This window comes from Ochotona curzoniae, unplaced genomic scaffold, assembly GCF_017591425.1.
Source record: "Ochotona curzoniae isolate NIBS_2020 unplaced genomic scaffold, NIBS_Ocur_1.0 contig_3037, whole genome shotgun sequence".
Lineage (NCBI taxonomy): Eukaryota > Metazoa > Chordata > Mammalia > Lagomorpha > Ochotonidae > Ochotona > Ochotona curzoniae.
The window spans coordinates 428,140-453,740 of record NW_024465699.1 but is presented as its reverse complement, the minus strand read 5'-3'; the positions used below and the strand labels follow the sequence as shown (position 1 = coordinate 453,740).

Here is a 25,601-nt window from a genome sequence, read left to right as displayed (position 1 = left end):
TGTTGCCTCCAGCATGTAAGGAAACTCTTAGAATAATTAAAGATACGGACTATTTCTTGGAGACAGAAAAATTGTCACTAATACACAGTGTTTTTTCACTTCTAATATTTGAAACACTTCTTTTTAATTTCCACCGATGAACTGAGTAATTGTATGGTCACCACCAACTGTTTTATAGTGAGTGTGTTTACCTTTATACTGGGATAATCATTGAACAAAATTTCTTCTTCTCTTTATGACTGAAGTTCCTACCATTAGGATCAGGAAGAAGCTGTATGATGAAGCAGCTTATACTTGTTGCACTAGGAATCTCATAGCACTGTTAGGAGGATCATACGTTTTGCACATTGTGCTGACATAAAGTGGTGAAATTTTTCCTTATGTGCATGTGGTACTTCTGGCCTCTGTGAATATAAATTATGTATCTAATTACTCTGGCTACTCTTTGAGACTACTTTGTCACCTATCTTAACTATCGAATGAAACACATGTGAGTGTCCATCTGTAGGTCGGGATATTAAATTAGTAACCCCTGAGATGCCAAGGAGGCCATTCCAAGTCAGACTCACTATGTTAGTCATCAGTGTCACACTTCAGATATCAATTTTCTAAACATAGAGACCATTTTCTAACAACCATGCTTCCAAGCCTACAGACTTAGCAAAACATAGTTGCAATAAACTAGTATTCCTTTTCACTGCTTGTATAAATCTTGTTTCCAGTGCTACTATTAAGTTTGGATAAGGTTGTGAGTTAGAAGGAATGAGGAAAGAATAATAATTATTAGCACATCCACTCATCAATACGTTTTGAGCATTCCTTATCCAAAACTATTGAAACAGAAATATTACAGAGTCCCAATTTTTCTAGGGAGAGGATGGAATTTGGCATATTAGCATAATGGCATATTAGCATAACAAATTAATTTATGTTTCATACACATCTTTTACACATTTTCTGAAAATAAATTTGCATAGTGTTTTTAATTGCATTTTTAATGTAACCTGAAGTCAGGTATAGACTTTTCAGGTTTTGGCATTATGCCAGCATTCAAGAAGATACCTTTTTTTTCCTTTTGAGCACATGAAATTTTAGTCTTCCAGGTTAAGGGAAATTCAACTATATTACATACTAAAAACAGTCACAGTTATCATGAAATCATGTTTTTTAATCTCAAAATACTGTAATCTACAAACAACTAAAATCCTGAAAATCTTTAATATTGCATGTAAAAGCTAAACTTCATCAGCGGAACTATGTTGAAAGAAACTAACACTTTTTAAATTTGGGAATGTTTTCTACGTGGAACCGGTAAGCTGAGTGTCAAGCCAGTGATGCTGGAAGACGTGGATCCTGAGAAGAATGAAGACAAAAAGGGAGGCTGGTAAGGAGGGTTCACCACATGCACACAGTAAAACACATATGTGGCCTGCAGAGCAAAATGCACAACATACAGGATTCCTAATCTAGGACTCATCAACCTCAGAATACTTCTTCATTTCTTGGACAATTTACAAATGCTAAACATATTAGAATATTTTAAAATTATATTTCCTTGCATTTTGATGACAGCATTCCAAATTTGTCATTTCATTAAAAAAATATTTCTTTCAAAAACTTACTGCACACTCTTAAAACAAGAAGTTTGGTTTGCCCATGTGGGGACACTTCTTTACAAATCAAGTTTTCAACAATGCCAGGTCCATATCTATATATAACATTATCTCAGATAATCCCTTAAAATCTCCATCATAGATGTCAGAGTGACAGATTCATTTTTTATGGCAACATTTGTAATCATTTCAGCAAAATCTTTACTGTTTTTTGAGTCCTGAGAAGTTATGAAATGGGAGCAGGTTTTATGAGTGCACTGCCATTAGCGTCGTATCCAGAGTGATCTTAGGATGCACTTGGCACTTCTATTTGACCTCTGCTCCATTCTCTCTTATCAGTGTTGACTACTGGAACATATCTGCTCAAGTACATCATGAAAATGCTTCAATAGCTGCTTAAGTTGGAGAATGGCCAGAATGACAAGCACAGAATGTCAAATAGCACAAGTGATATGGATCATCTTGTCCTCATTTCTTCTTTTCTGACTTTGACACTGGAATGACACCTGATAGATTCCAGTGGCAGCAACTGCTTAATTTGATCTGCAGTAGATTTCATCAAGTTTAAAACTTCAAGTGGGGAGTGCACACACACACACACACACACACACACACACACGTTCTTTCTTCTTTATATTTTTGGCATTTAAGGTTATTTTTAGCAAATATAAATCACTTTTTCTCTCATTGCATTGTTTTTCCGCAGTAGTGACATGATTTTTAATCAGAAGGAGTAGTCATTATTTACTAAGCTTCTAAGTGGGGAAGGTTCTGTAGAGGTTTATTCCACTGAGTTACAGGATAAAATTTCCTTATTTCTAAAATGGAGAGACATATAGGTCAGTAAGTAACTGAATTCTTCCAGATACCCAAAATGAGTTATTATCTGAAGTTCAAAAAAAATGCCATGTAAGAGTTTTGTTCTAAATGATTGGATAGTCACATCAAAACTGATGGATAAAAATAATTCTAAATAGCTAAGCGCAAGTTTAAGGTTCCAAAATTCTGTCTTTAGAACTCCAACACGCTACAGATGTCCAAAGTTCTTTCATCTTAGGGTTTTCCCTTAGGTTGTTATTGCATTTTATTCATGGGCTAATGCCTTACCTAAATATAGATAGCCATTTTTAGCATAAATTCCAAAAGCCATAAATGTTTCATAACAGAACATACTTTGGAGTAAGAGAGCTTCTCAACTCATCCCATTTACCGTTGCAAATTGGAAAGTACTCAAGTAATTACTCCCTTAATAGTTCAACGTTTGCAACTATACATACTTTATGAACAATACAAGCATCTTTGTCTCCCCTAGGAGGAACACAGAAGAACTTAATTTTTACAATTAACTAATTCACCCAGAGCTCTAACTCAAGCTATATCATTAAGTCATTAATATTATACAGTGCTAAGTCGTGCAATGTCCAATTTTTATGATGCCTTTCATTTCAATTCAATGGCTGCATTTAAAATAAAAAACTGACATCAGCAAGATCAGCAAGATGACGCAAAACCTTTACATTAAAAACATTTTTTTTTTTTTGCTGCTCCATGGTTTGTGTGAAAGCATCCAGTATCAGCACCAATAAGGAAAGTGATTTTGTCCCAGAAAGTAGCATCTATTTCTGCTTACCCAATGAAACAAAAGCAGCAAATAAAGTGTTTTATTCCTATAACCTCAAACACTTAAACAGAAAGCCACTGGTCATTTTCGGGTTTTCTAGAGAGACTTAAAGGTAGATGGCCTGTCTGTAATTCTATCCCACTGTAAACCACAACACAAATTTCCCACAAGAGTTCATATTTCAAAATGTAGAATGACATATATTCACTTTTTGGCATTTTTCCATAGTGATATTCTTATATAATTGATGTATGTGGGAATCTAACATAAAGAAAAATACAAATCTAAAGCTCAACATTTTCTTTCTAAGTTTGGACACAGTACAGAAAATCTAATGCTGAAATAGACTCTGCTTTGGCTATGAAAGATTGTGTAAATTATCTGAATTTGGGTTTTACATGGCTTCAGTGAATTTCTTACATTTATATACCATAGAAAGCTATGGAACATCCGATGTATCTTGAAGACCTCAAAAATAATGCTAACAAGTGGAATAAATTGTTCGGTTTGTGATAGCTTTATCATATAAGACTCCAAAAAACAGCAAGATAAGTTCATAAAAAAAGAGACATTGTTGAAAACTATTTTTCTTTTGTAATTACAGTATGTGAGAGAGTATTAGTGTTCTGAATTGTGAGGCAAAAAGTAATGCAAACCGTACAAAGTTCTTCCCAAATCCTGGAATCTCATGAGGAGATACACATTTGTATGTGAAGGACAGCTTGTGTTAACCAAAGATGATCAAATAGGTTATCAAGATTTTTCATACAAAAGTTTCCCAGAAGAAAAAAATCACCTCCCCCCGCCCAAAGTAAGCCAATTAAAATAGGTGCAACATGGAGTAAGCCTTTCTGGAATGTTGATCATTTGAACACATCCTTATAAATAAGAATGTCCAAAACAAGAGCAAAGAGGATGACTTAAATAGTACTTCAAATAAATACAAAATAGTGGAATTACGAGTTTGTTATATTGTCACTTAACCTGCACAACCAAAATGTCTCAAGTTTAGAACAAGCACCTAAACTGGACTGCATCCTGGATCATCTTACCAATCCTGAGTTCCATGGTGGTGTATGCAAAATTGCATTGTACAGTCTTTATCCAGTCTTCTACACATTCTCACTATAGTCACTTTAGTACAATCATCAGCTCTACATTCACTAGCAGGGATATGTTTCTCTTGAAAATGATATATTAGCTACTCAAAACCCCTCACTAGATTCGTTGAGAACACAGATATGAACTAAAAACTCTTCAAGAGGCTCACTAAACTTTTTTCACACGTTAAATAAACCAGTAAAATAGTCTCAATCCAAAAAAAAGCAAGATTAATCAGGCTAAAACAACTGCTAGGTGCAAACTACCCTCTTCTGTCTATATATGCAAGCAAACAGAGCCAAACATTTTGCTAAGATTCTGTCTTCAATCCAAATTCAAATCAACAAGGTGTCTGCACAGTCAGCGACCTGCACACTAGGGTAACATGTGTTAGATAGATGATTTAAGGTGCATGTGCAAAAGCAGAAGGAAGACAAAATAATTGGGTCCTACCTTGATTGTTTTGGAAGGCTGACATTTGATGTGATGGGATACACTGGCAGTTTGGTTCATGTTTCAGGACCCTGGACAGTGCACGACCCCAGGCGGAGTTCCAGGATGTACAGATCAGGTCTCCGTGGTTGGACTTCAGCAGGAGCTGCTGCTGGAGCTGCTGCTACTGCTGTTGCTTCTGCTGCTTCTGTTTCTGCTGCTTCCTCACTCCGGAGGCTGAAACGCTGTCAGACTGAAGGGATCTGTATCTCACTTAGCCCAAAATAAAGCATTTCCTTGGTTCATCATTCTCAAAGCTCTTGGCGATACAGAAAAGAATGCCAAAGACTGCTTAAATTCACTTGCACTGTACCTTTTCAGTATTGAAATGTGACAGCTCCACAGTACAGCCAATGATTTTTGACTCTTTTCAAAGAGACGAATACCAGAAAACATACAGAGATCAATTGCAGTCCTACAGTTTAAAGGGGCACTCTCAACAACTCGGACGCTGTCCAGATTATACTTTTTCAGCACAAAAGTCTCTCCCCTCAATCACTTTTTCTTCTTTCTGTTTTTATTGTTGTTGTTGCTGTAATTTATTCTCATTATGACAACAAATTTTATTTCCTCCTGGATGATATTTTCAATCTAAGCATTGTTTAGTGTTGTAAAAGAACTTGTTGGTGGTTACAAGATTTTAGGGAATTACATATGTACAGTCAACATCTGATGCATACTGAAGAAATTCTGCAATGATGGCCAGCTAAGAGTCATCCTTCTGCAAATTTAAGAAAACTGAGTATATTTTAAAAGTTGTCGAACACAATATTTCCTGTAGTTCCTTGATTTTGTACCAAAGAGAATGTCACTTACTTTTCATTTATTTTATCTTTATTATGTGTCTTTTTTATTGAGGCCACATTTTTGTTGCCTGGAATAAACTAGTCCAAATTCTCATACAGTCACTATGCTGTTACAAATGGCCCTGGAGAGTGAAACAGTTCAAAATTCCCATGAATAATAAAGAGTCTTCATTTTGAAATTAGAACTGGCCAGGATAAAAAATCCAGTACATTTAGGAAATTAACATTATTTTTCAAATTTATTATAGTGTTTGACATGACCAGGACTGAAAGTGTATGCATTACATACTTTTGAAAATCAATACTTTTAACTTGTCAGAGTTATATCCTGCTAGTAAAAAGGCAAGTTTATGAAATTGAAATACAGGAAGCTCTATGATTAGCCAAAAATATAACAAATAAATTGTAATTTGAGACTGAATCAATTAATGAGCTTGGTAAAATAAATTATATATCATTATATACATACACAAGTGATATATGCATATATTTTATTCTGAGACATAAAAGGGATCTAAACATTCCACAATATTGACTCTGAATGTTTGAGACTGGCTAAATTTCAGAGGATTATGATTCTTCTAGGACAGTAGAGGTAAGGATTAGATTATACTAGGAGCAGAGTGAAGTTACAGAGTTCAATGGCAGGAAAATGGAGGAAATGTGAAAATATATGTAAAATGGGAATAGAATATAGGAATCAGAAAAAACCTGTGTTCAAGATCCTGGTGTAGAGGTATCACACTGAGCAGCCTTAGAATCAAAAGATAATTCATTTCAAAGTTCAAAGTTTTAAATCACGAATAGGACTGGTATTTGTGAGCATATGCTGTGCTTCACTGGGCTCTGCTACTTTAACTAGCCCATCATTAAAAGAACTTATTTTGAAAGCTTTAAACATTTTGCATGCAACAACATTGAAGACAGCATATTAAACTTGTAGGAAGAACTAGAAAAATTTTAGAGGGAAATGTACATATTTAAATATATGCATTGGAGATGCTGAAAGACACATATTAATAATTAGAGTCCTGCAGAGAAGCGTTCTGGCTGAAGTCCTCACCTTGCAAGAATCCAACTCCCTACCTGTGATCTGGGAAAGCAGTTGAGGATGACCCAATGCCTTAGGACTCTATACCCACATGGCAGACCCGGAAAAAACTCTTGGCTCCTAGCTTCAGATCAGCTCAGCTCCAGGTGTTGCAGTCACTTGGGAAGTGAGCCAGTGGACTAAAGATTCTTCTCTCTATATCTCCTTCTCTCCACATATATGCCTTTCCAATAAAGATAAGTAAATATATAAAAGTAGTTTAATAAATTAAAATTTCATCTTAAAAGTAAGAAAAAGGATGGCAAAATAAAGCTGATTAAAGTACAGGCAAAGAAAAAATGAGAAAGGAGAAAAGAAGGAATTAAAAAATGAAGATTAGTAATAGATTAGCAGACTAATAGATTAGTAGACTGGATTAAAATACAAAACTCATCTATTTGTTTCCTAGAGGAGACACATTTCACCAACAAAGATCAGCAGAAACTATATCTCATGGATTTTGATTTTTTAAATTAGTCTCACTTCTTCCAAACACTTTCTTTTCAGTGAATCATAGATCATACAGTAGCTTCATTTTCTTTGAGAAGGTTTTTGATTTTGTTTTTCATTTCTTCAGTGACACATTAGCCATTCAGTAGCATGTCATTTAACTTCATGGTGCTGTTAATTTCCTCTTATTTTTCTTCCTGTTGTTTACTTTGTTTTGTGGCTTTTCATTTAAAGGGATGTATAGTAACTGTGTAATGGAGACTAGCATATCTAGCAGCAGGTAATTTAATTTCATGGCATTGTAAATTTCTGGTTTTTTTTTCCCTGTTGTTGATTTTATATTATGGCTTTTCATTTAAGGGGATCTATAGTAACTGTGTAATCGAGACTGTCATATCCAAATGTGAGGATACAATGCAGTATGCATCTCTACTTTCAGACAAAGATAGACTCCCAATGAAACTGTTTACTAGATTTTGACAATAGGATGCTGGACTATCTACCATTGTCCATGCCCGCAATGATGGACATATGACTGTGTATGAAGAACTATACTTTAGTAATGATATAGGTGAACTCAGTGAAGGGGAGGGAATATGGGAGGGGATAAGGTAAATCCCAGGGTCTATGGAGCTGTATCATAACATGATAATAATAAACAGAAGTACAATTTGAAAAATAAAGATAGGAACAACACAAAGTATACATTTTGGAGCAAACCCATGAGTATTCAATCTGCAGTCAACAGTCTGATAATGCAGGATCTATGTAGAATTGTTTCTGAACCTTGAATTTTGAAAAGAAAATTCACATGAAATTCAAGGGAAAAGGTGCCTGGGACATATCTTCTCCTTTTCTGTGTTTCATAGTCTCTCAGATATCAAATCTTAAATAAATTGATATATAGGTGATCAAGTTTATACATGTATTCTCATACATGAACTCTATCATAGAAACTAGCATACCAGAAAGGGAAGATACATTGCAATACTCATCTCACTCCACGAAATAGCTAAATACACCTTGGCAGTATGATACTAGGTGTTCCACATTTGCCGGTACATACAATGTCATGATACAATTGAAGAGCAGAAAGTTAAACTGTTACTTAAGGAAGATACCTCTCTGAAATGTGTGGAAAATTTCAGGAGGGATAAAAAGAAAGGAAGATGAGGAGGGAAGAATCCTTGTTCCTAAAAAAACCGTTTATTTAAAAATAAAACAAAGAAAAACTAATTGTTCAAAGCAAAACATACAGCCTAATACTTCTGCTACATTGTAATTTTATCACTCGGGAATAAACATGGTAACAATCTGAAAACATATCTATATAACATCTGCATAAATTTTTCTTGATTTTGTAGAAATGTTTGTGTGTTCAGAAGCAAAGGAAAGCATAAGAGAGAAAATTTACACAAAAATAGAAAATTACAATCATGTTGAACAAGAAGAATGTACATATAGTGTTAACTAAAATGTATTTGGTTCAATATGTTTAATGTGAAAACAACTGCAAAATTACATCAAACTTTGTCACACATAAGATTATATTATTTTTATATCTACGTAAATATGATGAAATGAGTTATCATGAACTAGAAAATTGGGCAGTTTCATCTAGAGAAACAATTTCAGACTTAATCAACATTAGTGATAGTCACATAACAATATGTTGTTTTCAGGTCCAACAGTGTGTCTGAAATTTAGATAGTCCCTTGCATTCTTCCAATTACATGAAAAGGAGATGGATACTAATTTTTAAAAAAAAAAACATAGCCAGTAATTTCTTTGATAAGCTATTATTTGATCTGGGAAATACAGACATGCATGGGGTTCACATTTCTGCCCCAAAATAAATTTATATTTTAATTCCATTCCTCCTGAACATCTGAACATCTTAGAAAATGTCCCATTAGAAGGCAAAAAAACACTGCTACATTATCAGATGCTACCAATTGTTACCTCTTTATTTCAGGTCCTGGCTAAACCAATTACTCCCAATGTAAACCACAAGCTTGGGCAAAGCCTGAGTCGGGAAGAAGGACATTTTAAAGGATATTGGACTGCAGATGTGGTGTAGCTAATTAACTCTCTGTGTATCAAATGTTGGTCTCAATACAAGCTGCTCTTTTTCGAATCCTGTTTCCCCTGTGAAATCTGGGAAGTTAACAGGTGATGGCCCAAGTACTTGAACATCTACCAATCATGTGGGGGAACCAGAGTTCTTGGCTAATGACTTCATCTTTGTCCAGCACTGCACATTGGAGTCATTCCTCTCTCTCCCACTCTCTCTCTCTCTCTCTCTCTCTCCTTCAAATAAGCAAGTAGGTAAATAAATATATTTTACAAAAAAACACTGGACTAATTTTTACAGTGTGAGTCCACTAACACAATTGCAAATCCCACAGAGATTGCATAACCACAGAGACATCCACTGCTCATCTTGACCCCCACTGTGTCTATCCTGGTATTCTGATTGACTTCTCCACCGAGTCATTTACATCCCTTGTGAGAATTGACTTGTACCTTAGGCCTAACTACTATCCACTACATCTTACTTGAGTATTAGTTCTTGCTTCTGATAGTTGCTCAGTTTCACATTGTTCTCTGAATTCACCCAAATAAGTATCTCTGATCTGATTTGGATCTTCGGTATTTTCAAAAATTAATATTTCTGAAGATGGCTTTTTATTACTAAAATGGGTAAAATTATGTTGCCATAACAAATTATCCCCAACTTTTAGTGCCTTAAAACCAATGAGTATTCCTTTCTCATTAAACTGTATGTCAATACTTCATTGACACTAGTGGGGCTGTGCTCTTCTTATCTTAGGAAGTAAAGGCTGATACAAGCTTATTCTTGGTACAAGTAGGGGGAAGGAAAGATGACAAACCATGATCTCACTTATAGGCTTTTCCTAGCAATGCACATGTCACTAAATATTCCAATGACCACAGACAATCTCATGGACCTACCCAGATTTACACACAGTAAAAATTGACTCTCCGATCATGTGCCAAACTAGAAATAGATTCAGAATAGTAATGTACAACCTTAGTGACAATGATAATCTTATTGCTGCCTTTTTTTTTTTTCATACTGCAAAGCCGTACAACTGCCTGGCCCATACAGTGTCAAAATGCTGGCAGGCTTGTTAGCGTGTGAAAAGTGGACTTCAAAGCTACTACAGCTGGATGGAAGACAGACCATTCTTATTCTACGTGTTCTATGTCAACAGAGCTTTATCTTTTCTTGGCTTCTTCAAGAATAGACAAAGATCCAAGATGAATCCTGGACTCAGAAATAAAGACTAGAGCTGAGGAAGAGTGAAATATCTGGCATTTTCTCCTGCCAGCACATATAGCTCTGCAAAGCCCAGGTACTTTATTAGGTGGTGGAGTAGGTAAGCCTGACTACTCAGTATGTGCAATTAAAATAAAAGATTCTTTTATCCTACTAAGCATTCTGACTTCATTAATACAGTCAAAAAGAAAGAAAGAAAGAAAGAAAGAAAGAAAGAAAGAAAGAAAGAAAGAAAGAAAGAAAGATTAAAAAATTATTTCAATGGGAATCATTTAAAGAACTGCTTAAAAGAATCTAAAGATAATACCATGAACTCCAAACATGCAAATTCATGGAGAAAAAAGAATAGGAATGTCTAAAAATCACATCAATATCACATGGGCAAACTAGCTTGTGAATGTGAATCCCTGAAAACCACTTTTCCAGTGTTATGTACTGTAATATAAAAACCGCATATAATGTTAAAGGGCTTTTAAAGGTTGTTAACACACACATACACACACAGAGTTTGGAAAGAAGCTGTCCTCAGTTTTAAATTTTTCACCCAGATCAAATAATAGGTTGGTCTACTATTACCCCTCTCCATAGAGTATTATCTAATGATACAGAATATGAAGGAAGATATGAGTTGAAAACTAAGTAATGTGCTGGTCTATCATGATCACTGTCTCCCTAGCCAGCTCTCCACTCCTGTAACCAACAAGAGCTGACAAACAGTAGATTTAGCTTCTGGTTTTCCCACTTTTCATCGTTTCATTTCTTAATTTTTTTCCATTTTATTTCGGTAAAGAGAGAACATTTCATGTACTTTGCATATAGTTTTTAAAAGAACATATTATTATATCCTATGTCACTCTACCTCTGTCCTTCATTTCCACTCTCACACTGCACTCTTCTTTTTTTACTTTCTAAATCTTTTTATTGTTATTATTTTCCATAATATAGTTTTGTAGCTATTGATATATCCTCTCCCCTTACTCCTTCCCATTCTCCCACCCCTACCATTTTCCCTCATATTATTACAGTAGCATAGTCCTTTAGCAACAGTCACAAGTTTAGCAATCTACTCTTCAATTGTATCATGGCATCGTAGATATAGACAATGATGGGATATCTAGAATCATATTGCAAGGCATATTAAGCCATTTTGCTAAGAATCCTTCTTCTATTTGGAAGTAGAGATGAGTATTGCCATGTATCTTCCCTTCCTAAAATGCTCGTGCCTTTAAAAAACATTTTTTACAAGCCATGCTTTGAATTTACTTTATAATCATAAGCTTAAATTAAAAAATCGACAAACAGTAACTAGACCAACATGCATTTATTCGAAAGGAGCAGGTAGTGAAAAAAAGTCAGAGAAATGGATAGACAGAGAGCTGCCATCCTTGGGTGTGTTCCTCAGATAGTTCCAACAGCCTGTGCTAGTTAAAGTGCATCCAGAAGTCAGTCTCAATCTGGGCTTCCCACAAGGGTGGTAAGGATCCAGCGTCCCCATTGCCAGGAAGCTTGGATGTGTGTGTCCCAAACAACAGCTGAACCCCTACACAAAACGTGCGTCACACCACCGTCTCATTTACCTTCTTAGTCAGCACCACAAGCTTCTGACCTGGGCATTTAGTTGAACAATGACAGTCATTACCTGCTCCAAATACGCTGGGTATATATTCTGTGATATGTAAAGACTTCAGGATTCTTTCATCAGGTTCTGCTTCCCCTGCTCAATAATGAAAACAAAACACAAATATCTCAGAAATTATCTCTTACCCCAAAGGGAAACCCACAGCAATGGGAAGTGACAACATTACTTCTGCCAACCTCACTCAGTCTTATGCCTTCATCTTGATTATAATGTTTATCTTTTATGAAATAATTCTCTTTGAAACACTTCCACCTGAAACTACTTTCCAATTTTTAAATTTATAGAACACCATAATAGATGGCCATGATTCTTTCACAAGAGAATTGTAGATTTCCCCTAACCCTCAGTTCCCCGACTGCTAATAATTCAGGTAAACAGAAACCTCCAAAGTGCTTTAAAAATGTCTGGCTCAGGGTGCAGATGCCTCCATGAACATACAGAAATAATCATTGCAGGTAACTTTTCATGTAAGCCTAAGCGTCTGCTCTGCAATCCCTGACAAATGCCTTCAATAAATCCTCTCTATGACCAAAGTCATAAATCACTGTGAGAACAGAAGGCATACATAAAATGCATTGCTCTATAGTTCCCCGGATATCTGGGAAAATACTACTTCATCTACTTCAGCTATTAGTGACAGTAGTTCCCCCAACCATCCTATAGTTTAAAATTCTAGCATCGAACTACCAGCAGCTTGATGATAATGCCTGGTCACCCATACCTTGTTTTCACTCCTTGCGGTTTTGAAGCACGTCTCAACATTTATGATCTGCAAGATCACATTTGAGGCAGACAATTGATTAGCTTAATGAAGCAATTTAGAGAACCTTACAAAGAATTTAGACCTGGATATCAGTGTATTCACAAGGCACTTGGATTTTTCCTTCAACTGCAGATTATGTCCAACATGGAGACTTAATTGTAACTGTACAGCATTGAAGAAGTGCCATAGCAGATGTTGCCTAAGAATTCATCAGTTTATACATGAAATAAAGATCAAAGCATAAACCTGGACATTTTGTTCTATATCAACAACAAAATGATTACAAGACAAGCTCCTGGAATGAAAATCAAAGACAGAATCTCAAAACCCAATTAAACATTTCTGTACTTTGGAGAGGATAAGAAAAGACCAAATTCAATATTTTTCTTAATCAACCTAGCTATTGACCCAAATTCAACTGCCTCCTCCAGCCTAACAAATGACTCCCTTCAGGAAAACCTTATAATCAAAGCTAAAAGAATTACACTTAAATTTCTGAAAAAGAAAGAAAGAAAAAGAAAGAAAGAAAGAAAGAAAGAAAGAAAGAAAGAAAGAAAGAAAGAAAGAAAGAAAGAAAGAAAGAAAGAAAGAAAGAAAGAAAGAAAGAAAGAAATGGTCAAAGAAGTGTTCAGATTATCAGTTCCTCCCACACAGTCAAGATTTTCAATTCTCATCCAAAGGAAAATGTTTCCTCAATCTTTTCTCCCTCAGGTTTCCAAATAAAGTTAACATTTCTCTCTAAATATTTTGTCTTTTAGGTTTTTTATGGTACTGAACATATTCTAATTTTAGTAACTTATTTTGGTGTTGTTTTATGTCTATTAGACTATTGATATTTCTTTGAATGATACGGTTATGGAGAAAACATTTTTATACCTCATAAAAAATTTAGTGTAAGCTGTACACATAAAAAATCAACAATTTCAGACTGTATCAGTAGCTAATCAGTTAAATAACCAAATATTCAGTTTATGAATGTATAGGTCAGGTTTAACTTAAAAGAACAGTTTTAGTGGAATGAAATAATTGATCTCTCTCTCTCTTTGTGTGTGAGTGTGTCTGTGTTGTTCTGGCTTTCAAAACTAAGTTATACATAATTTTACAAAGTCGAATAAAAATTAAGAAAATAGATACAGGGCACATAAGCCAGTCTCCACAAATGTACTATTAGAAGGAAAATATATGCTTGGAAAATTAACAACACTATGTAAAGAAAAAAATATAACAATATATTAAGTATTCCTCATCTGAGATGCTTCATAGAAGAAATATTTCATATGTAAGAGATTCACAAATTTTTAACTTTTCTGCACTCCTGTTCCAAATTTCAAAATCCAGAAAAATCCATTCAGGATTTTCAGATTAGCAATGTTCAATTATGAATTATGTATAACAGAATTCTCAGACTTTTATTTTTTAAAAAGTTAATAAATCTTTTTCTCCTTCCATATAAGTATTAAATGATTAGTCATCATGGGAATAAAACAGCAGATGTGCTAATAAGCTAATTATGAAATGGAAGCAAAACATAGTGTCCAAGTAAAAATAACAAAGGGGGTGTCAATAAAGAAGCTGCATTTTATTCCAAAATTCACAGATAACAATATTTAATTTCTTTACAATATTCTCACTCATGCAATATGTCTCTTGCATTTAAATAGCAAGCTCGCCCAACTGAAGTGTTTCTTCCATTTAAAGTGTGAATATTTGACATTTTCTTTCCTAATAAGAGATTCCTGATTAAAAGATATCATTTAAAAAGTTGCAGATTTTGGCATAATTGTTAAAATATCTATTTATTGGCTAAGGAAATGTTTTCAAACCTAGTACATCCCAAGCAATATGCAACACATTGGCAGTGAGCATAACAAACAATAATATCTTTTTATGCTGAAACCATCTTCCAGTATTCGAGAAAGAAGATTAAATAACAAGCAACTCTGACAGCATATAGTCCAAGAAGATCCCTTTAGGTATACAAAGCTTTTACTGCACCAAGGATGAGTCTAGAACCTCTCAAGGTGAAACAGAAAAAGTGGAAAAAACGCTGCAATAATTTTCTGAGCAAAATTGAGCAGATTAGATTGAGCTCACTGGTGGGCAAGATCAATCTTTATGATGAAGAAGTTTTTCTATTTTCTCTGCAGCTGGAGAGAAGGTCAATTGTCAATTTTTCTAGATTTCAAGGTAAAAATTTGAATTTCACAGATATATTTTAATGCTCAGAGTTAGAATATTATGCTGAGAATAAGTATATCGTGAGATTAGGCTAATAGGGTGGAGTGAGGACAAAAACAGCTACTCAGAAGAGTTGAGGAGTAGATACAAGAAAAATGAAAAGAATGTCTAAAGAAATTAATATTTGTCTAAAGAAGATTGCAGTATTAGTGCCAAATAGTTATTCTGGAATGGTATCAAGACCAATTTGGTAATGAAACAGAATCATGTGCCACAGGAGTAAAGGTTCACCAAATTTCCAATTTCTCATCCTGCTACTGTTACTGGCCTACAATGTTAACATTTAGATGTTTAAAGCATTTCAATTTTCTTTGGAAGTGTAAGGAAGAGCAACTCTAAAAAAAGTTAGCAATTTGATTATCTGCATCTAACGTTCTTCCATGCTGAAAACCCACCATAAAGAAATAGTATTAACTTAAGAGAAAGAAACTTTTCCATGTGTGGGTTCGCTTTCTCCAAATCAAGCTGGGAGCTGGAAACTCAATCTAGATTCCCTGTTCGGGTGGAAGAGAAGAGACCAATTGAGCCATCACCATAGCTTCTAAAGGTACATATTTGGAGGAATCTAAAGCCATGGCTAGATTCTGCATTAATTGGTTAAATGATGTCTGGAGAAAATTATAATCTTCATCCATTTCAGCAGAATTCTGTAAGATTCCACTCTGAAACCATTAAGTAGAAGTTTTTTTTTAATGATCTATTTACTTTTTATTGCAAAGTCAGATATACAGAGAGGAGGAGAGACAATGAAGAAGATCTTCTATCCAGTGATTCATTCCCCAAGTGACTGCAACAGCTGGTGCTGCACCGATCCAAAACCAGCTGTTGCGGGAGCCAGGAACTTTCCTCCACGCAGGTGCAGGGTCCCAAGGCTTTGGTCTGTCCTCGACTGCTTTTCCAGGTCACAAGCAGGGAGCTGGATGAGAAGTGGAGCCGGCAAGATAAGAACCAGTGCCCATGTGACTTCAGCCACTAGGTCACTGTGCCAGGCCCAAGTAGAAGGTTTTGGAACACAGTGATACCAGACCCCATTGAACATCTGAACAATTATCTAAAAACAGTGATAAAATATAACTTAGTGTATGTAAGATGCTGACCAAGTTACTCTTTTTCCCTTTCTTCATTTCCAGAACTCTGCTTATAGTAGATTTGTAGTTCTCAGAGAAGTAATTAGAAGTGTTATACAAGGACAAAAATTCAAAAACTCTCAAAGTGATAATAACCTTCCCTGAACATCTTGTTCATAGACTGAGAAGTTCTGACTGCTTTGTGAGTCCAGTGCAAATCATAAACATAAATACTTAGGTGTGTTCAGTAATCAAGGAAATTCTCTACCTTGAAGAAATCAGAGATTCAGAAGGAAAACAAAAAGCTGTCATTAACAAGAATAGATATTTTATCCTGAAATAAAACTAGACAATTGATTTCAGAAGCAAAAGATTCAGGGCTGACATTTAGCCAAGAAGTTAACACAGGGCTTTTGTTGGATAACAAACTTCACTCCCTTTTTTTCTTCCCTACTCTGTATCTCAAACAGATACATAGAACTTAAATATCAGAACACCCAAAAAGAGTTCTAGTAATTAAAAACATAATATCAGAACTTTAAAATATTTATGTAATATATGAATGTACTTCAGAAAGTTCATAGAAGGAGACTCAAGATGGTGGAATAAAGTAAGAGACTTTTAAACACACAGAATCATTATTCAGGATGAATCCAAGAAGGCACATTCAAGGAAATCAGATAAGGCAGGCCAACAGCAGAGGGGCACCTGGAAACTGATGGACATGGGAAAGCAGTGGAGACAATGGTATGCTGTGGCAATGACTATACTGCCCAGTAGCAGCCAGCAAGTGGTGGTCTGAACTGCACTGGCAATCAGAGCTCCCCCAGGAGCTATATGGGTAGGGGAGTTCACTGGGAGCTCAGCAGGTGAGCCCAGACAAAGAATTGCCATCCTGCTAATTTGTTTGATTTGACCAGGAAGAGAGACAGAGCAGTGGCTTCCAAACAGAGTGTAGTAACAGGGTGGATTTCACGGTATAGACCCCTGCCAGAGCCACATCAGTTGTCATTTGGTATAGGCAGGCAAAAGCTTTGGGACAGGACTCTGCATGCACTAAGCTTGAAGCAAACTCATTTCTAGCTAAATACATTGTACTAATGTGGTATCCTACAGATTCCACCCAAAATAGGTCTGGGTAGCCCTAAACCTAATGGCCACCAGGGACATATCAGATACCATTTTGTACAGTGTGGCAAAGGCTAAGATTTGAGGGCCAACTGTTAACTGCACATGCATTGAGCTGGGAGCAAACTCACTTCCAGCTCAGTGCATTACAGTAGTCACACAGGGAAAATAATACCCACTTTGGCATCCCACAGGTCAAAATAGGTCCTGGTAGCCCTTGGAGCTAATGGCCACCAGATTCTGGCAAGAGCAGCATCATCAACAACCTAGCTATTTAGGACACCTGGTATCTCCCTAATTCTGGGAAATGCTTGAACCGGAAGTAGGAAAAAGGTTGTACATACAATGGTGCAGCCACAGCTTTTTTTTGATACAGATGTCAAGATTTTTTTTTCTTTTTTTGATGAATAACATCTCATTGTGTATATATGCCATTTTTTTTATCTGTTCATCAGAGGATGGACACTTAGATGGTAAGATGGTATCCTTACTTGGCAAATGTGAATAGTGCTGCCATTACCACAAATACTACATATGCCAACTTCATTTGCTTCAGATGCAAATGAAGGTGGAATAGTTGAGTCAGTTGTTACAGTGATCTAACTTCAGATTTTTAGTTTAATAAAGATTATAGGTGGTGTTACATTAAAGAATCAATTAAGTTCACATGGTGGGTGGTTGATTTAATAAGTATCCATAGGTATACAAAACCTTTACAGAACTTTTCAAAACCTCATTAAGGTGTGAATTACATAGCATAAAATGTGCTTGTTTTATGATGTAGTTTAACTCATGTTGATAAATGTAAAATAAAATATTTTCAACAATCCAAAAAAAAACCTCATTCCTTCAACAAATCATAAATTTAGGCTAATGACAGGAAAAACATGAAAACCCAAGCAATAGTATACAACATACCAAACTAGAATTCCTTATGTCAAACCAAGTTTCAGTTTTCTTATAGTATTCTTCCTAATATCAATTTTCATTACCATAAATAGTGATTAGGAATTCCCTTTTCTGCAAGTCTGTACCAGCATATGTTTAATTTTATATTTTTGCTAATATCTCTTCCAACTGAAGATGATCCCTTACTTTCTAAAATTTCCATTTCTTTTTTAATTAACTTGAATGGCAGAGTAACAGCAAGAGACAGATCTGAGTATTTTTCTTTTTCCCATATGCTTATCACTCATTTGTATTTCCTGTTTGGAGAAAGGCCTGTCTGTCTCCTGTGCCCATTTCTTAGTCATATTGTGTGATTTTTTTTGTTATTGATCTGTTTTCAGTTGCATGTCTATTCTGGTTATAAAATCTTTGTTAAATGCATAACTTGCAAATATTTTCTCCCATTCTATTGACTCTTTTCACTTTGTGGATTATTTTCCTGGCCATGTAGAAGCTTCTTCATTTGATGTAAGGATCAGCAAGTATGTCCATTCTCATTGCTCTCATTCACGATAGAACTGAAGTTTCAGTTATGGTGATTAGACAGCATTAATAAACCAAGGTCCTGCAGGTTGGAAAGAAGCAAATGAAGTTACCCCTGTTTGCAGATGACACAATTTTTACAGAGTGAAACCTAAAGATTCTATTGAAGATTGTTAAAACTGAAAATCAAATTCAGTAAAGCTGCATCAAAATAAAACCTCAGTATTTTTATACCAGTAAAGAACTAAGAAATTATAAACGTATTATTCATATTTTCATAAAACAAAGTACCTAAGAATGAATTTAGCAATACATTTAAAGGATCTACACAATGAAAGTATGCTATTAAGGAAAAATTGAGGAGACACAAAAGGAAAAAAATACGATATACACTAGGGATTGAGAGACTCAATAATATTAAGAGAGCCATGTTGCCAAAAGCGACTTGCCATGATTTTTAATAGACTTAACAGTAAATAATTTTTAATGTATACTTTTAAACTTCCAATATCCTCAATACTAGGAGATCTGAACATGGAAACAATGCCCTTTGAGGTGATGAATTTTTTTCTTTCCTTTTTCTTTTTTAATATGAGTCCATGAGATTCCCCCAACTACCTATATGATAACCAACAGTTCAAGGAAAAGAAAGTCTGAAATATTTAAGACATTAACCTTTCAAAAAAAAACAGTGAAGAGTGGCTTAAGTAAAAGCAAGATGTGCAAAGAAACCCAGAGAAGTCGGCTGGCCCCTAAGCCTTCTAGTTCCTGGTCTCAGGCCATTGTGAGTTCCAACAAATCTTCATTCTAGCTTTCATGAGACTTGACTGGATTTGTCCTTTTTTACTTTGAATGAGTTTTTACTTCTTTGCAACACTGTGTGAGGACAAGTGTGTGTATTTACAAATCCTCTACTCCAATTATGACAGAGGACAGCTTCTGAGTGGATGAGAAGAGCATGCAGAACACAAACTCTAACATTTGCTTGAAGCGACTAGTGGCAAAGACACAGCACCCAGCAGAGGGAACCAATATGCATATTTTCAGTTGGCAGCAAGATCGATCACATCAGAGATTTTTAATTTGAAGCAGACATGTAGTTGGCATTTTTACTGAAGCACTAGATTCAGATATATTCAGGGCTTAATAGCACATTAGAAGTCCTTCATAAATAATTGTTAAATTAAGACATGAAAGCATGGCTCGCTTGTTGCCAACACTGAATAAATGTTACCATTGTCTGGAAAGCCACAAAGCAAACATTTCGTATGCACTTCATTAAAGGTAGAAACTGTGTAAGGGAAATGCAATAATCACTTCCACCCAGGTAATTTGAATATGAGATGCTGGTAACACATGTGGATTCCAAGGGGGAAACTATACAGGGAAAAAATGCAGCCACCTCTGTTATGATGTGGTGACTTCCAATATAGTAGGTAAATGTGATGTTTTTACAAAAGAAATGAATTCTACGGCTAAATTATAGAACGTTTTCAAGAATAGATCTAAATAAAATGAAACAGGCAACTATCAAATACCTAATAAATTGTATCATTTTAATAAAACCCAAAAATGATTAGGTCAAGGAATAGAAGAAGAAATAGCAGCAAAAGTGACTGGAACAAGCTAGGGTGATAAAAAATTTTGATCAGGACATTACTCAAATGCCAGCAACAGGGTCAACCCCATCATATTTGAAGATTTGCTGATAATGAAAGCTCTTCTGAATATCTTATGTTCACATGCTGTAAAATACAAAAGATATCAAGTGAGAAAGTTCTTGCCTAATCCTGGTTACAGGGACTCAACTAGCAGTAAATATAAAATTCCTTACATTACGATTATGCTCCTGGCATAGTCAGGACTTCCCAAATACAGGACACAAAAAGACAGACCTACGACTAGACATTTGTTCACTGTTATTTCCTAAAAGTTTTGCATTCCTCGACAGGTGAGCCTGGGATGTAGGGTCAAACACACATTGTGACTAAACTGTTTACACCCTCTCAGCTAGAGCTCAGCAAGGTCTAAGATGCTAGACCATCTCCACTGTCCCTGATTCCACGGCAAGGATGGCAGAGTGACACAGACCCTGGAGTTCTGCTTTCCTGTCCTTTAAGACAGAAGTGATTGGCGAGCTCTGAAATTACTCTCCAAACACTGATGCTTTATTTATGGGACTTAGGAGACAGAGAACACTAATGGAACACAAAACATCATGCTGGGATCAGATTGTCAGCTCTTCTGTGTCATTGGATATAGCAAAAATAGAAAGAACAGTCCTAATATGAATAATAAATGCCTATCAGAAAACTCCAGTAAAGTCACAATGATGAAATAATGCCAAGGAAGAAAAACAAAATCTAGAAACGGTCTCTCCCTCTCCTTTCTTCCCTCCCTCTATTTTTTCTTTCATCCATCTTAATCTCTCAATCTCTTTCTTCAACTCTGTCATCTCTATTTCTTCTTCCTAGGCTACCGGATTTTTTTTTTTTTGTTTGTGCACGCCCATATTTTCCTATCCTCTTCCCTCATCCAGCCGCATGGACATTTTTCTTCAAAATAACAGGATAATTAAGCTCTTCAAGGAGGTGCATGCATTATTTCCAGTCTAAGAATGTTTCTTTTCTGAGAAAAGCCAATACCTTCAAAACTGATGAGATCTAGTATGCCATTTCAGTGCCCACATGTGGACTTTTACCTTGAATAGGAGACAGGAGGAAAAGTAATAATCATTTGTTTTGCCACAAGAACGAGTCTCTCTTCCAGTGGCTTATAAATACTATTTATTCTTACAATAACTGTACAATGTTTATCAAGTGAAATTGGTCCCATCTTACAAATAAAGGAAGTTGGAGTTTTTTTTTGTCTGAGGATTATTAAACATCAAAGTCACTAAGCACCAGAGTTGGTATTGAAACCTGTATGTTTCTTAGTAATTACTTAGCTTTTTTCACCAAAGAGCAAATACAGTGAACTTGCCAGTGTCAGCTGCTCTTCACTATGGTGGCTAACAACTGCTAGGAAAATAAATAGCTTTTGATGATGAATGTGTAGCATAATGATCTTTGGAGGGCTTTGATGCTGAGGGTGATTTGAAAATAGGAAGTAGGTAACAGCAAGAAGACAGTGCAATGATGCTGAAGGAGGAGAAGCTATGAGACTCCTCTGAGTAGTGTGACTAGAAAATCAGCCCACCTAGTGGAGGCTCTGGCTCCTTACCTCCAAGAACTCTCTGCAGTTTGTCTCAAAGTTAAGAGATGGTGGTGATTGTGACTTGATAGCATTGGCTGAGAATTGTTGGAGCTACCCAACTAGTATCACTAATGGATCACAAAGTTACATTGTAGGTAAAAATTGCAACTCATCAAGTTAGTACAAGCATGTAAGACAGTGAATTTGTCATGAGCATGCCAGGAAGCTTGCAGCTGCGGAAGCTTGATTCCCACACTGCCTGCTGATGCCTAGACATTCCTCTAACTCTGATATGTGCAAAAACAGTTGGTCTTCTCTCCTGTTCTCCATCATCAGCATTTTCTGTTTTTCACCTGTCCGCTTAGCCTGGTGCTGTATTTTCTTCATAAGCAGAAGATAAGTCAAAGCCTTTGACGCTACGTCTAGTCTTTCCATTTCTCGATCAATACCAACCACAAGTTATTTTTGCCCCAACCCTTCTTCCCACCCACACAGATCTGATCACTAGAAGCAAATCCATGGGAAAATGAAAGTATTTCAATATTGGAACATCTACAGAGTGAATATCAATATGGCACTTTCCAAAATTGCACACTCAATTGCTCTTTTCTGAGTGGAGTTTTCTGCTTTTTCTTTTCTTTTCTTTGCCTTTATGACACCTTTCCCCCCAAAAGTGAGTGTGCAAAGAGTATATCACAAATCCAATCTCATTTTACAGAAAGTGAATTTTTTTGATATTACATTGCCTTCTATGTACGGAATATCTCTTTGCTTTCCTTGTTCCTAAATTAAAACTTAATCTTCAGTTATCATGGTACTGAAGTCAGGACCATGGGGAGGTGATTAGGTCATGCAAGTGGAGCTCTCATGAGTGAGAGCAATGCCCCATAAAAGGGACCACACAGAGCTCCCTCCTGTCTTCCACTGCATGAGAATACAGCGTAAAGTTGTGAACTATGGAACTGATCCTCACTAAAGGTGGAATCTGAAGATGCCTTTATGAGGAACTTGTCAAGACTCCAGGAATTAACCAGCGCATTAGTGTTGCTGAATAGGTGTCCAACGTATGGCATTATGCTGTACGAGTCTTCAGCTTAGAAAAACAAAACAAATTGAATCCTGAACAAGATTGCTGTGGATGACCCAGGGTTAGGAACCTGGAGGCAATTGGCCCAGCAGCACTAGCAACTGCTTGTAAAAAGCATCTAGGATAATTTTTGGAAGCTGATGATGGCTTTATCCATCCCCATACTTCCTCCTAAGAATTTCTCTGCATCAGCCTTCCATAGAAGTTGGCAAAAATACTGGTGGAAATTAAAACAGTGGCGCCACAGTATTGAAAGTAAAAGCAAAAACAGACCATCTGAAATCTTGTGATATTTCTGAACACACACACACACACACACACACACACGTAGAATCTGTACGACATTCATGTGGCTGAAATCAACAAAATCACAATGTTTAAAAGTGAGTATTTTGACAAATATATTATATAAATTCATCCTAGGTCAACTGTCTGATTACATTCAAGAAAAAATTAATGATTCTTTCAACTTAATACATACCAAATAAAGATTTTTAAAATGCATTCAATATAATCTTCAAGGAACAGAGATAGAATGAAGGGACCCCACAGCACCACAATGTCTAAGACCTGGGAACTCAAACCGAATCTCCCATGAGGGTAGCAGGAATCCAGTTACTTAAGCCACCACTTGCAGCCCACCAGAGAATGCACTAGAAAGAAGGTGGAGTCAAGAGCTGAAATCAGTCAAACTTAGCCACTTCGGTGTAGGATGCAGGAGTCTTCACCACAACCCCAAACTCCAGCTCCCCACATCAAACTCTTGTCAGCATTTATTCCTAGGAAGTAAGATACGAAGGTGGGCAAAAATGAGTGAAATCAAAGCTGTCTTTATGTTCTTAAATTCTACAGAGCCATGAATTTAAAGACTCTATTCCAATAAGTATGGACTATTTTGTGATTTTTTTTTGACAAATGAAATCTAAGAAGAAAATATTATCTCTCACATTCCTGGGTTATTTGTCAGGTAGCCAAGTCTATACCTAGCCCAAGTTGAGGTTTTCACATCCTGAAAATGTCTATACTGTTCTTTAAAATTGTGGGTTTGAATGTCGAATCAAAATGTCACAAACTACAGAACTGAAAAATAATTAGGGCACACTGAATATTGAAAGGAATACACCTAGGTGGTATTACTTATTTCTGCTCCATTTTCTCATTCATTCAGCTAAACAGTTAAGGAATTTCATCAAAACATAAAGGCATATTGGAATTATGTGTTTGACAGATTTCTTCCCATAAAAGACTTATAATCTAGTACAAATGTATTCCATATATTACAGCTCAAAAAACTTATATGCTTATTCTGAAGTTACACAGCCAGCAAGTGTTAATGATATATTCAAACTCAAATCTTCTGGCTTCTAATCCAAGGGCTCCCATCACTTTTGCATTAAACATTCTTATCATTTACTATAGAACTTTAAAGATTATTGAAAATGAGTAAGGTTTCGGTATTTTTTTTCTAAATTTCTGGTCAAATATTCTTTTTACTAAATCAGATTGATCAGTTTATCAATATGAGACTTGTTCAAGTACTCAGTTATAAATATTATATTGAATTTCTCAGAACTCTCTCTGATCAAGGCCTGATAGTGTACTTGGCAAGCCTTATTACTTAAGTCATCTCTCATAGATTAAAAATAGCTCATTAGAGGAGATTTTTCAATACTCTCTGTTGTCTAATTAAAAGCCATAAAACTGATTAAAGTTTATGTGGAAGAAAATAAGTTAGCCTTTAGACTGCTGGTATTTATCATTTTTGATGAACTCACAAGCTGAATAATTTCAGAAAGAAAAAAAAATACAGAACTCTGATGAAAAGTGTCTTTGGATTTTTTCCATACTTCTCCACAAATCTTCCTGAAGAGGCTGTGCATTCCGTAGATACAGTATATCATGACTTATGAAGCCAGTTAGAATAGATGTGACTGTATTGAATGGTGAGTGAAGAAATGTACCTTCCATTTAAAAATGATAACATAACGATGATTTTACCTTACAGCATTGTTAAAGACTGAAATGTGCTCCACAAATTTCTTATGTTGAAATTCTGATTCCCAAAGTGGTTGTGTTTGAAAGAGGGGAGGGACCTATTGGAAGATAATTAAACAAGTTCCTTTGATACGGCCCTGGCTTAATGGGAATCCTGTCTTTGTAAGTGGAGATGTCAGGTAGTTCCTCTCTCTCTCTCTCTCTCTCTCTCTCTCTCTCTCTCTCTCTCTCTCTGCGTACAACGAGAGCATGAGACAAATAGGAAGGTGACAGGCACCTGCAAGCTGACACTACGGGCCTCAGAAACCTATCTTAATGGCACCTTGATTTTGGACTTTCTAGCCTTTAGAATTGTGGGAAAATATTTTTCTATGTTCCAAGAAAGTCTGTTTGTATTATCTTGTTACAGAAGTCCAGGCAAACAGCAAAGAATATGACTGTTCATTTACATGAATAGATCATTTTGAACATAAACATCATTGGATGGAGTATTTTGAGGTTGTTATTCTGGCTGTAAAGCAGAAGTCAAATGATAACTGGTTATGAAAATGCCACAGCATAATTAATGTGGCAACTGTCAA

The 25,601-nt window shown here is 35.8% G+C and overlaps 1 protein-coding gene across 1 annotated transcript in view; it reads right to left on the bottom strand.

Moving 5' to 3' along the window:
- DPP10 (dipeptidyl peptidase like 10) overlaps positions 1–5,062 on the bottom strand; it is a 1,236,914-nt gene extending 1,231,852 nt beyond the window's left edge. The window contains exon 1 of the mRNA XM_040979106.1: positions 4,789–5,062. Within this exon, the coding sequence (XP_040835040.1) occupies positions 4,789–4,848 (60 nt within the window). The 5' untranslated portion in view covers positions 4,849–5,062. The remainder of the gene's footprint in view (positions 1–4,788) is intronic.
- Positions 5,063–25,601: the final 20,539 nt, after the last annotated feature.